The sequence below is a fragment of the Galeopterus variegatus genome, unplaced genomic scaffold, assembly GCF_000696425.1.
Source record: "Galeopterus variegatus unplaced genomic scaffold, G_variegatus-3.0.2 Scaffold7086, whole genome shotgun sequence".
NCBI lineage: Eukaryota > Metazoa > Chordata > Mammalia > Dermoptera > Cynocephalidae > Galeopterus > Galeopterus variegatus.
The window spans coordinates 24,622-38,657 of record NW_007733197.1 but is presented as its reverse complement, the minus strand read 5'-3'; the positions used below and the strand labels follow the sequence as shown (position 1 = coordinate 38,657).

At 51.4% G+C, this 14,036-nt stretch overlaps 1 protein-coding gene across 1 annotated transcript in view; it reads right to left on the bottom strand.

Annotated features, from left to right (window-relative positions):
- The window catches only part of SLC7A9 (solute carrier family 7 (amino acid transporter light chain, bo,+ system), member 9), a 44,109-nt gene extending 38,557 nt beyond the window's left edge, over positions 1 to 5,552 (bottom strand). Inside the window, exons 1-5 of the mRNA XM_008591624.1 lie at positions 5,456 to 5,552; positions 4,723 to 4,832; positions 1,465 to 1,612; positions 937 to 1,179; positions 338 to 463 (exon numbers count right to left, since the gene is read on the bottom strand). Coding sequence (XP_008589846.1) covers positions 338 to 463; positions 937 to 1,179; positions 1,465 to 1,612; positions 4,723 to 4,806 — 601 coding nt within the window. The 5' untranslated portion in view covers positions 4,807 to 4,832; positions 5,456 to 5,552. The remainder of the gene's footprint in view (positions 1 to 337; positions 464 to 936; positions 1,180 to 1,464; positions 1,613 to 4,722; positions 4,833 to 5,455) is intronic.
- Positions 5,553 to 14,036: the final 8,484 nt, after the last annotated feature.

Genomic DNA, 14,036 nt, shown 5'->3' with positions numbered 1-14,036 from the left:
AAAAAAGGGGGGGGGGGGGGGGGAGGGGAAGAAGACTTAACAACTACAATTCCTTGAAGTTGATACGACAGGCAAACAGAAAGGACATTGTTGCGTGGGAGGGGGGAGAGGGAGGAGGGAGGGGGGTTTCGGTGATGGGCCCAATAATCAACCACATTGTATATCGACAAAATAAAATAAAAAAGAACAAATAAATAAATAAATAAAGATTCTTTCTGCCAAGTTCCTGCCATGCTTCCTTAGAGAGATGCTTATGGGGAGAGGCCACTCCAGGTGAAAAGGAGGTACAGTGTGTGCTTCTTGCATGGTGCCCACCCTCCCATCCTGTGTTGGTCACCTTGAGCCAGGAGGATGAGTCCACTGATGATGATGATGGCCACGATCACCAGCTTGGCTGCTGTGAAGACATTCTGGAGGTAGCTGCCTAGCCGCACGCTCAGTGCATTCACTGTTGTGATGAACACTGGAAAGGGTCAGACGTGATGTTCTGTGTTTATGGTTTTCAGCAAGGCCCTGGAAAGCCTCCTTTCTGTTCTTACATTCCCCTCCTCCCCCCGCCCTGCCATTTATCTACTGATAAATGAGGGCAGATCCAAACAAGGGAGTTTAAGGACCTTTCAAATACACCTCATGATGACCTTTGAGATCAGCAGGGGCTGCCTCAGAAAGCAAGGGAGAAGTGGCTAGGTCCTGAGCCAAGAGCCTCAGTCTGCCATGGCCCCTCCCTGCATCCCCAGACAAGTCCAGATGTGGCTTGGCAGGTGACACCTGCAGGGAAGGCAGAGGCCAATGCCAGACCCTGCCCCACCTCACACCAGAGCCTCCAGGCCATGGTCTCTTTTGAGTCATGGAGGAGCCCAAGCCAGAGTCTCCCTGACATCATCTGTGCCAGGTCTTTTTTGACCCCTGCTTGGGGTTTCAAGCTTGGGTACTCACAGATGGCAGTGGCAGCCAGGCATTTAATGACAATGTCAGGAGGTTGGCAGCCTGAGTAGAAGGGTGCAGAAACATACGTGGAAAAGCTGAGGCAGATGATGGCAAAGGATGCAGGCTTCATGACTATCAGGCTGGTCCAGGAAAAGAGGTAGGCGGGAATGGGGCCAAAGGCCTCCATCAGGTAAGGGTACTCGCCCCCTGACTTGGGGATCATCGTGCCAAGCTCTGCAAAGCATAGAGCACCTGGAACACAAAGGAGGCTCCTCATCCCTCAGGCTCCTTGTAAGGCATGGCCCCAGAACAAGGGACCCTTCCTCCTCTCTGGGGGCTGTGCTTACAGGGACCCACCGTGGTCTTCTCTCCCGGGACAGCCCTGAGTTCTGCCATCAGACATTTAGCCACAGCTCGATTTGCACTTATTTGCCACACATGCATGGAAAGGGAGCCCAGCAGTGGCAGATAGTGCTTGCATAGCTTGTGCCCCGCATATTCAACAGGGAGAGGTCGCCAGGGAGCAGCATCTGTTACCCAGTGTTGCAAGAATCCCACAGGCTGCCCATATGATGAGACAGGGCCCCACAGCTTCCGCATTGCTGAGCACAGACTTGGGGGAGATGAAGATCCCAGAGCCGATGATGGTGCCCACGATGATGGAGATGCTGCTGAGCAGGCCCAACTTGGATGGGGAGGAAGGAAGGGAGGGTTAATGCTGCCAGCAGGACCCAGCTCGGAGGGCAGGACATGAGCCCCTAGCCCCTGCTGGGTATGGCCAATGCAGCCCCAACCGAACCCCCTGCCCAGGCACTTTTGCCCTGTGCTGTTGCAGTGATAACACGAGGGCACTGTTCCCAGGGCTTTGTTTGTACAGTCCCATGAGTAGGGTATACCAGATCACCCCCATTTTATAAGGAGGAAACTGAGGCACAGCAAGGTTAAGTTACAGCCAGAGGGGTAGACCTGGCTCTGGTTCCATTCTCCCAACTACAGCCCTCACTGCCCTCAACAGAAAGGCTGAGTTAGCAAACAGATCACTAGCAAGGCAGGCCCTCGGGATTCGCCTGTCAGCTGAGCAGAAAGGCAGGCACTCCACCCCAGCAAAGGTGCGGTCAGCCTTGGCATCCCGGCCGGAGGGGCCATGTGGGGTGAGCAGTGGGGCCCCCAGGGGCTGAAACATTTGGGAGCTGAGAACTCTCTTTGATGCCACTTTCTAGGGTGTAAGATTTTCAGAACAAAACTCGGCCCAGGTATACACAGGATGATCACATTCCTACGAAGTTCAAGAACAGGAAAAACTAACCCACAGTGATAGAAATTCAGGGCTGGGGGCTCTGCCTGGAAACGGGCAAGAGGGAGCTTTTTTGGATGATACATTTGTCAAAGCTCATCAGACTGAGCACTGTGCCTTTCACTGTATGTAAATTTTACACCAATATGGAGCATGAAGTGAACAATGTCTGTGTTTGCTCGTCTGGGCTGGGGCTGTACTGAGAATTAGATCCCAGAGGACGAGTAAGATCCCGCTGCAGGCTGGCTGCCCAGGGGACTCAGCACACACTGGTGGAGTCCCTGGGGAGCAGTGCCAGCCTCCATTCCAGCCTCAGGGCCAGGGAGCCTCCCAGGCTGGGGCGAGGGCAGTTCGAGCTTTCCTCCTCTCCTCGGTCCTCCTCAGGGCTGACGGTGTGGCTCACTGACATCTGGGCCCCTCCAGAGTCCCTCCCGCTGAGGGACCACCTGGTTCTGATTCAGACAAGGTCTGCATTCATCCCGAAGCTGCCTGAGTTTAGAACATGCCTGGCGTTTGCTCAGCTGTGCTCTGTGTGGCTGAAGGGCCACCAGGGTTCCAAGAGGACATCACTGGAGTCAGGCCTGAGACCAGCAGAGAGGGAGGGTGTTGCTGCCCATCACCTGACTCCCAGGGACCCACGATCCCAGGCCAATACATGGTCAGGCCCCAAAGCCTCAGTGCCATCCCTCCTCTGTGCCCCCTGTCGCCAGGCCAGGAGCTCCCGGAGGCCCCAGCCAGACCTCAGCCCCCTCATGCTGTCCTTGAAGCCATCCTGAGCTCTCTGTGGACCCTGCTTGTCTCCTCCTATAAGCCTGAAGCCCTGAGACTGGCACAGTGTGGAGTGCCAAGCTCCTTTCTGCCTCCATACCACCCCCAAATCTCCCCTTCCTTCCAGGTCCCAGGCCAGCCCCGTCTCCTAGCTATGTTCCACCTTAGTGTATGCCTACGTCAGACTCACCATCCAGCTAGACCCATCTAGGACAGGACGGGCGACTGCTGGAGGCAGTAGGTTTTCTATCACCACCAATATTCAAACATCAGAGGGAGATATTTGGAGAAGATGCTGTACAGGGGACCTAAGCATCAGAAGGCCCTCTCTGACCATCCCTGAAAAAGCCATTGGTTTGAGCAAATACCTTCCCCTCTGGCCCCATCTGTCCAGTTGCACAGAAGCACACATGTATGAACTTCAAAAGAATATGCTGAGTTCGTAGGCAAGAGGTAAAGAAGTCAGGCCAGAGAGTTATTCACTTAAAGATGTACTTTGCTGGGCCGGCCCGGTGGCGCACTGCTACAGTGCGCCGCTTGGGAAGCGCAGCGGCGCGCCCGCCGCGGGGTCGGATCCCACTTACAGACCGGTTCCCGCTCACTGGCTGAGCAAGGTGTGGGCGCAGCGCCGACGGTTGCGATCCCGTTGCCGGTCCCGGTCCGGTACGGGTGCGACACGGAGGGTTGCGATCCGTTGCCGGACACGAAAAAAAGACAAAAAAGGAAAAAAAAAAAAAAAGATGTACTTTGCTGGGCCGGCCCGGTGGCGCACTGCTACAGTGCGCCGCTTGGGAAGCGCAGCGGCGCGCCCGCCGCGGGGTCGGATCCCACTTACAGACCGGTTCCCGCTCACTGGCTGAGCAAGGTGTGGGCGCAGCGCCGACGGTTGCGATCCCGTTGCCGGTCCCGGTCCGGTACGGGTGCGACACGGAGGGTTGCGATCCGTTGCCGGACACGAAAAAAAGACAAAAAAGGAAAAAAAAAAAAAAAGATGTACTTTGCTGGGCCGGCCCGGTGGCGCACTGCTACAGTGCGCCGCTTGGGAAGCGCAGCGGCGCGCCCGCCGCGGGGTCGGATCCCACTTACAGACCGGTTCCCGCTCACTGGCTGAGCAAGGTGTGGGCGCAGCGCCGACGGTTGCGATCCCGTTGCCGGTCCCGGTCCGGTACGGGTGCGACACGGAGGGTTGCGATCCGTTGCCGGACACGAAAAAAAGACAAAAAAGGAAAAAAAAAAAAAAGATGTACTTTGCAAGTCAAAAATCATATCTACTGTATAGCAAGGTGACTAGAGTTAATGATGATATATTGCACTCTCGAAAAATGTAGAGTGGATGTTATAAGCTCTTACTACAAAAATAACCGTGAGGAAACGCATCTGTTGATTAGCTAGAGTTAACCATTCCACAGTGTGCACGTACTTCAGAATATCATGTTGTATGTGATAAAAACACAGTATCTGCCAATTAAAAAAAATTAAAAATAAAAACAAAAGAATTATCATTCAAATACTATCATGTGTAATGCTGTAATACTGTAGGCAATTTTGGGAGATTCAGCTGACTTTATATTGCTTGCATAATAATTTCCATTTAAAACAACTGAAAATTTGATCTGAATTTCAGAAAATAAAGGAAATAGTCAAAATGGAAAAAGAAAATCATATCTTTGGTTGGTTGGTCACTAGGGACAGCGGGGGACCTCCCCACGTGACCTGGGAAGGGCCCGCCTTACCTCTTTCTGGAGAGCTGTGGTCTTGGGTTCATTACTCTGGATCGACTTCTCATCCTCTCTCCGTTTTCTCAGGTTTGTCTCCATTTTTCCCTCCTGCTCGTTCCAGGAGGCTGTGAGGAGGGCATGGGCCGATCTTGATTCAGCAGCGGGCAAGGTGAAAGGCTCTTCTCGCTACCGCTGCTGCATCAGGGGGGCTGGGAACGGACTCCAAAAACAAATGACTCGCTAATGTTTCAGGAAAGCACAGCTGTCAGTTCCTTGGGGAAAATTTGCTCAGCCCCAGGAGTAAAAATAAGTCAATAGCATTCAGGCCTCGGGGAGCTCTTTTACAAGGCTCAGCTGTCTCCTGTCTCACCTGCCTGTGTTATCATCTCCTAATCCTCAGCAGGACATTCTTGCAAGGTGTTCTACCTCCACGGTCCCACTTCATTTTTTTTTTTTTCAAAAGTAAAAAGAAATATTTTTAAACATAACTGGAATATACTTAGCGGAATCAAGTCCGAAGAAGGAATATTTTTCCTGTAATTCCTTCCCAGAATAAGGGCACCTCACATGTAATACATCCACAGTATAGGTGCTTTTTCCTTGAGTGATGCAAAGATTGAAAAAAATTGCTGAGGAAAAATTAGTTCAAGACTGAGCTAGGAGATGGTCATGTACTGGACTCTCTCTAAGTAAATTCTCTGCCCAGGCCTCAGCCCAAAGAGCCTTTCCTCCACCCTGCCAGCCTTACCTTCCTCCCTGACCTTGCAGAGCCAGAGGAGCTGCCGGCCCCGCTGACCAGCTGGCTGCGTCTGCACAGTTGAGGCCTAGGAATGGCCATGTCTTGTGTCCAGGAGTGAAGGAAGCCAGAAGGTACAGAGGTCAACAAAGGTAATTATTAAACACTTTTTTTTAAAGCAATGAAGCTTAGATACACCATACACAAAAGGGAGGGGTCAGGCAAGCCAGTTTCTCTCCGAAAATGTTTGTTCATTTTTAACTAGATTATTTTAAAACCAGATTTCCCCAAATCAGCTGTATCTTGTAAGGAGAAATCTCTCTAAAGAGTAGAAATAATGCTTTCTTTTATCTTTGGGAATCAGAAGGGACAAACTTTGAAACTGACTTTTATTACTTTAATAGGCTGTATTTACAACTCAAGTCAGGCAGCAGAAACAGTAACTGCTGCGATACTCACCAAGGAATTTCCTCCAGGGTATTGGCCAGCTTTCCATGTGATTCTGACTGAGCAGGTGGGAGGGTGGGCAAGGCCTTCGCACTCACTTTTGCCAGTGACTGGGCTTGACAAAGTGCAGACCCTGCAGCTCTGGCCACATGCCCACCGGATTTGGTGGTTGGGCTGTTCAAGCAGCCCTGTCCCATGTTCACTGTACTGAAGAGTGGAAAAGGGGCACAACATGTCATCAGTTCCACACTCTCACTTGCTCAGTGGGGAAACTGAGGCCCACAGGGGTCAAGAAGCACAAAGCCACAGAGCTCTGGCCCCAACCCACGCCTCCATGGGTCTGGCTATCTCAGGAGGGGAGCAAAGGTTCTGGCTGTGCTCAGAGAGGGGTCACAGGCAGACCCACCCCTACCCCCACCAGGTGGCAGCTCTAAACCCTTATCTCAGAGAAGGGCTTCCTCTGGGAAGAAGGCTCCTTGTCAGAGAGGAGGAAGACAGCAGGGACACAGCCCGAAGCATTGTTGCTGTTATCTCCAGCATCCCAGATATCGGGATAGGACCAAAATCACAGGACAGAACTGGGTGAGTCTCTGGGGGTCACTTTGGGAGCACTTTGGGACAGGCAAATCTGAGAGGACAGATTTCTCAGTGTCATCCCTCAAAACCATCTGGAGAACGTGGGCATGATCCTTGCTGTCCCAGAGCCAGAGTCCTGATTTAGAAGTTTGTCACCTCTGCTCTTAGGAGGGCCAAGCCTGCTGACCCTGGCCAGAGCCCTGAGCAGAGTGCTGGTCCATGGGTGCCTGGAGAGTAGAAGCCAGAGGCAGCGGCAGGACCTGCCCAGGGGCTTGCTGCGGTCTCTCCTAAAGTATCTGCTAACACTGCAGCACTCATATCGTAGCATCTGGCCCCTCTCTATTTGCAAAATGCTGCAGAATACTCCCTGGATCAAGATTGCCCCCAGTGGGCTGAAGAGGGCAGGATGGAGGGGTGGTCCTTGCAACCCCACCACTAGCCACGTGGCCTCAGGGTCACTAAGCCCCTCTCCAAGCATCAAGTTCTAAATCTGTAAAACGGGACTAAATATATTGCACCCCCTGATGGACCTTGAGAATTGCAAAAGTTACCCACTGAACTTGAGTGTTCTCTGTGAACACAGATCTCCTGCCAAGTGCTGAGTATGGAACATCTGGGCATGAGAATATTTTGGCAAGTCACAAATCTCTATTTCAGTTCATTTTTGTTCCATGGTGAGCATTTCTTAAAGCTGTGTTTCTCACCCCACTCCCACCCCAACAGAGTGAGTGTTCAATCAATTATCGTAAGTTTTTTTCTCATGGAAAACAATATGGATTTGATTAAAAAACCAAAATTTTTCCCAGTGCTTCTTCAAGACCTTTGGCTCATTATGTATGCAGCTCTTCCACCACATGGCTGAATCTACCTCCCTGCAGTCAATTCCCCCTTACAATTAATTTCCTAGGAAGCTTCATACAACTCCATTATTTCTTAAATTTCTGCTAAAGCTCTTGACCTTCACTTTCAAACTATGCTTTTTCTGATTGCAAAGATGCTTGTCATTTGAAGATATTAATACCATCTGCGTTTTATTTTATCTTATATTTGGGGCGTATTTGGTTCCCTTCTCCTGTAATGATTTTTAAGGCCGTGTTTAACCCAGTAGTGTAAATCTGTTTCTCTGCAGTCTCTGGGCTACCCATCTGGGTGTCCTCTGATTCACCTTCCTCGTGACAGAGACAGGGTCTCTGGCAAACATTCAGGCAGAGGTTAAATCTTCCTTTACCACTCAAAACTTATTCCAGACCTGCCTTGGAGTTTTCAAACTTGCTTCTATTCATTAAGCTCTCTTGGTCTTAGATTCCTTCCCATTGCTGCTGACAATAGTTTGGGATTTGTGGGGGACCCAAAACACAAGTATAACAGGCATAACTGGTACAACACAGGTATGACAGGTATTCCCTTTCCTACCTGAATTCCAGCCAGAACTCATGAACAGTCAGCGGAATGTGCAAAGTCTTTCAGTGTCAAGGACTTACAGTCTAACCATAAAACAATTAGCAAGGAAAGCATAATTTCAGAACTCTTATCTGGGAACAACCTACGTCTATATCTGTAGCCCAGAACTATTGGAGTAATACGATTCTGCCTTAGAACTTTGCCCATCATTTTTATGAGTTCCAAGTAGTGCAGTTGCTCATAGATAACCTGTTAGGGGAAACCTGTGCTTGTTCAGTTTCATCTTTTTTTTCCCAAAATGTGACTTCCGGCATTGCTCCCTAATCCCACGCCTTGTCACTATCATTATCATTGACCCCCTTTTTCTTTTTTTTTTTTTTTTCCTTTTTGTCTTTTTTCGTGACCGGCAACGGGATCGCAACCCTCGGTGCTGCGCCCGCACCTCGCTCAGCCAGTGAGCGGCCGGTCCGTATGTGGGATCCGAACCCTCGGCGGGAGCGCCACCGTGCTCCCAAGCGGAGCACTGTAGCAGTGCGCCACCAGGCCGGCCCTCATTGTCCCCTTTTTCAACCACGGTGGCTGACCATGATGAAAAGCTGTGGTAGCTGGTGAGGTCAGGGAAGGAGGGTTCTGCACAAACATCCTTATTAGAGAGTTGTCGTTTGGGTCATCTTGTTTCTGTCTGCCCAGCACCTACTACTTGAGGGACTTCCCCTTTCTGTGGGATCCTGGTCGCTACCAACCAAAGAATCCCACTTGTCCAGCCACAGGGAGGGCTCAGGGCCCCCGGTCAGCCAGGAGGCCACCCTTTCCCAGGATTTTGTATCCTGAGAGTAAAAGCACAGGGTAGGTTGACAGTGTCCAGCTCCTCAGATCCCCCAGGCCTAGCCTGGTTTCAGTCCTTCTCAAAAGCACGGTGTGCGCCGCCAGTGTGCATTTCTAAAATATTTCCTTCTTTCCCTTAACATTAGGCAGCGTAGTTTCTGTTGTTTGCAACCCTGCTCTGGTGTGGTGTCTATACTACATGTAGACCCTTCATTTTAAAATAATTCTTTTTCAATGAAATACCCAGGACTCTCCTAAACGGGTGAAGTACCGGATGCTACAGGACTCTGATGCCCCTGGTGACCTCAAGGCGCAGGTGCTGTCACTTCAGCGGCCCCCTGTGCTGCTACTCTCTCATCTGTGCCCTCTTTACAGAGTGCTGTCACACGAGTGGACTGGAAAACAAGGGGAGCGGGGCACAAAGCACCCAGTGCAGAGACGGAGAGCCAACCTCGGCACCCCCAGTAGCAGGTGCCTTGACAGTTCCAGGAAGCTGCCTCATGGATTCCTCACCTTTGGAGTCCACCTCACCAGCCCAGCCTGGGTCCTCTCCAACTACCTTTGTCCTTCTATTTGAACACTCTGGCCTGAAAAAGTAGCCCAACAGCCCCTGCAAACATATGGAAACTAGAACTGCCCTTCCTCCCCACCTCCAACACCACCACCACCCCCGTGTCACAAGGGAGAAGAGACAAGCCTGGGAGGACTAGAAGGACAGCAGGTTTCTCATCCACCTGGTGCCATGGACTCACTGTCCCAGAATCCAGGAGAGGCTAGAGCAGCCACACACACTCCCTTCTCCCCACTCCCAACCGCCAGCTGCTCTTTAACTGCTGACACTAGCTCAGTGAGAACAGACTGGAGTGGCCCATGGACCCAGGCAGGGCAAGCCCTCCCGTGCCACCCAGCCCTGCCCAGCTGTGCTTAGGGTGGATGATGTTTCTAGTCTTTACGCGTGGATTCAAGTTTCAGCTCAGCGCATTCAAAGAGGCTCAGCCTTCCAGCTCACCCCGCCTCTGCTGCCTGGCTGGCACTTACAGACCTTCCCTACCAGAAGGGCTGCCCACCCCAGGCCCAAGGAGAGCACTCCTGAGCCACCCACACTGGTGACCGGGCCTTTCACTCTTGCTGACAGTGCAGGTGGATGAAGGGTCCAGGTCCACTGCTGGCTGGGCTCTAGGGGCTAAATGCTAGGAAAACTTTTTCCTTAAATCTCTTTCTTCTCACAGTCATTACTGACAAACAGCAGCGAGTGCTGGTGAGACGTGGAGCAACTGGAACTCTCACAGTGCTTGTGGGAGGGAATGTGAAACGGCACAAACGCACAGGAAATAGGCCTGGAGATTTTTTTTTTTTGAGATGAAGTCTATATAACATAAAACTTACTGTTTTAAACATTTTGAAGTGTGCATTCAGTGGTATTAAGTACACTGACAATGTCGTGCAGCCGTCACCACCATCCATCTCCAGAACTTTTTCATCTGTCCCATCAGAAATTATACCCATTAAGCAACAGCTCCCTATTCCCTCCTTTGCCTGAGATCCTGGTAGCCACTGTTCTACTTTCTGTCTCTATGAATTTGACTACTCTACATACTTCATATAAGTGAAATCATACAGTATTTGTCCTTATGTGCTGGAAGGTTCTTACATAAATGTACATGATGTAACAACACTCCCATGATGCAGCAAATCCACCCCTAGGTATTTACCCAAAAGAAATGAAGACATATGTTCACACAAAAGTGTATACACAAGTGTTAACAGCAGCTTGATTCATAACAGCCTCAAACTGGAAATGATCTAAATGTCCATCAACAGGAGGCTGGATAAACAAATTGTACATATATTCATAATAGAATCCTATTCAGCAATAAAAAGGAATGAACTATATTGATACATGCATCAACACGGACGCACCTCAAACGGTTGTGTCCAGCAAAAGGATCAGACACAAAGGAGTACATTCTGGATGGTGGTTCTAGATCAAGCAAGAGGACGCTTTGGTGGTAGAAATCAGAACCGTGGCTGCCTCTGGGCGAGCAGGGCCTAGGAAGGATCTGGCAGGAACCTTGCGGGGACTCATTGGATGTGTTCTGTGTCTTGACTGGGGTGGTGGTTATGTAGTGACACATTATTACACACTTCAGAGTTTCATTTTACAGGGCCGGCCCGGTGGCACACTGCAACAGTGCGCTGCTTGGGAGTGCGGTGGCGCTCCCGCCGAGGGTTCAGATCCCACATACAGACCGGCCGCTCACTGGCTAAGCGAGGTGCGGGCGCAACACCAAGGGTTGCGATCCCGTTGCTGGTCCCGGTCCGGTACGGGCGCGACACTGAGGGTTGCGATCTGTTGCCGGTCACGAAAAAAAGACAAAAAGGAAAAAAAAAAAAGTTTCATTTTACTGTAAGTTATGCTTCAATAAAATATTGTTTCAAAAAGAGAAGCTGTTACATAACCTCCACGCATTCCTCCTTGGACGAGAACAAAAGCCCTGAGGATGCCTCTTGCCCTGGCTCTTTCCTCTGCTGTCACACAGCTTCCCACGTGGCCCAGGTGTTCCCAGGCAGGGTAAAGTGCTGAGCACGAACCATCTCCTACACTAAAGCCATGGGGTGTGTTTGATCTCCTGACCCCAAGCCCCCGCACAGGTTCCTCAAGGGTGATGGAAGGACAGACATGACTGGTCCACATTTTAAGAACAAAGACCAAAATTTACATAGAACAACACCCTTCAAACATGTGAGGGTCTCCAAAAGTAAAGCCTGATCCCATGACAGTAAATAATAACTATGACAGAGTGGAAGATCATAAAGATGCAGGGCCATGAGTGTTTATTTCTGTGCAATTTAAAAAGGAGTAGCCCTAATAAGTAAAAAGATAAATAAAAAGGAGTAACCTTAAGAGGACAGTGCTGTGGACTCACAGCTTGGGGAGGGGACAGTATAAGAACAAGGTGCCTCTTCCTCCATGAAGATTCCAGCCTTCCTTATTCCTTGGTTGGGTCCCTTTGTGCAGTGCACGAATCACACAGCACGCAGGGTAGCTCTGCAAAGACCCGTCCTCTGTTTAGTGAATGGTTCACTCCAACTTTCATGAACTGCCTATACATTTATTGAAATTTCTCTGTTTATGTAACAGCTGCTTTCTTTGATTAAACTGCCTTTGTTTGCCCCTTGCACAATGGTGGAAGGAAAGCCTGGTGAGCTAAATTCAGCAGTCACCTTTTAAGGACCATTAAGTGCAAACCTACCTAAAACCCTAAACGCACACCCCTACACACACGTGCTTGTATACACGCACACCTGTGTGCACAGACATGCTGTCCTCCGAGGACAGAGGGGCACAGGTCGTTGCCCTGCTTCAGACTGTATAGCTGGGGGAGGCTCTGGACCCCTCCAGGACAGTAGAGCAGTGCTGAGGAAGGGGAGGGGCACAGAACTGGGGATGCGACCCAACATGGGGCTGGCGGCCAGTCCACCAAGGGAACTGCCCTCTCAGTCCAGACCCCAAGGGGCTATTCTCAGTGGATGGAGGAGCAGGTGTGGGGGCTCTGAGGCAGCTCATTTGCTAGGAGGCCACAGCAAGAGTCTGGTAAGTTTTTCCAGTTAATTTTGCTCATCCGGCCAAGAGAGCAGCGATTCGCAGACTGTTGACTTCAAGGACCCTAAGTTGACCCCCACCCATGGCTGTCATGCTATGCCCACATGGCTGGGTGGGAGCACACGGAGCACTCTGTGGGGCACCAGGCCTATGGGGGTTCTGGGGGACAAGGTGGGAGCCGAGCATCAGGACTGAGGGGGACGAGTGGGTCCCTAGCTGGTGGGATCAGGGTCAGGATCCTGTAAGGCCTGGGAGCTAACTCTGCCACTCTCCTCTCCTATCTGTCTGTCTCTGGGTTGGCGCAGACTTGGCTGCTGTGCTCTGGCCCAGCTCATCTCAGGTCCAGTCTTTTCAACCTCTGGAATCTACCCATTTCTCCCCCTGCTTTGGCTCCTGCCCTGTTCCGCCCATTTCTGCAGCATCCACTTTTTTTTTTCCTTTTTGTCTTTTTTTTACTGACTGGTAACGGGATCGCAACCCTCGGTGTTGCGCCCGCACCGCGCTCAGCCAGTGAGCAGGAAGCAGTTTCCACATGGGATCCGAACCCTCGGCGGGAGCGCCACCGCACTCCCAAGCGGCGCACTCTCCAGTGTGCCACTGGGCCGGCCCAAGGATCCACTTTGAAAACGGTGTATCTGTCCTGGGCACCACGCGAGTGCTGTGCAGCCCGGGGGCAGGCTGAGGCAGGGGCAGGCCAGAGAGCCACGGGCCTGCAGAGCACGAGCTGACCTCCTGCCCCCTCCTCAGCTGGGGCCTGTGCTCTTCCATCTAAGACATCCGTGCTCGGCTTGTGGAGGCCCTTCCTTGCAGAAGCACTTTCTGTAGTTCTCAGCCCTTCACACACGTCATTTCACTCGCTCCTCACAACAGCTTCTCCTGCCCAGTACTTGTCCACACACAGTCGGTGGTTGTTTAATGTCTGCCTTCCGTGCCGAATATGCCCTCCCCAAAGCCCACACAGACGTCCTCAGTGTGTCCCCCATGCCCAGCAGACCCCACAGCTAGGAGTAAATGGCCCATTCTGAAGGGAAGCTCAGTTTAGCTCCACAGCTCTGAAGCCCCCACACCTTGGAAAATCCATGCCCTCCATGGAAGACAGGCCTTGACTGCGCTGCCATGGGGCCTGTTGACTGGGAGATGGACATGTGTCTCCCCACCCCCTCTGCGGACCCCACTAAAGAATCATAAATAAATAATGTCCTATGCACAATGAGAAATGTCCACCAGTTTTGAAGGATGGACAGGAGATGGAGAAGGCAGCTGTGTTGGCTGACAGGGTACACAGGAGTGGGTGGAGTCTCCTGAAGGACAGAAAGGCACAGTAGGCACCCCGACTCCGGAAGAGAGAAGAGGGGAGAGGGGCGGGGTGAAAACAGGGCTGGGTCACAACATGGAGCCAGGCAACCAGCCTGGGCCTCTCTTTCTTCTAGAAAGAGGCCCCGTGGAAGGCTCAACACATGCGCTATTGAAAGAAGAGGCCCCTTCCCCCCTTGGCCCCATAATTTAGGCAGCCTAGAGTTACTGGTGAATCTAGGGCTTGATGGAAGACTGAAGGGACTAAACGGATATGCTTTTTGCCAAGAATGATGGAGGTAATTCCAGAAGAAATAGCTAAAGAGGAGGGAAGTGGTTGCCTCAGAGCAGGACATTCCAGGGGCAGGGATTTCCCTGTGGCAGTTCTTAGGCTGATTGAGATCACAAGTGACCCCCGCACCTGTCTCCACGGCCTGTGGCCTTTGT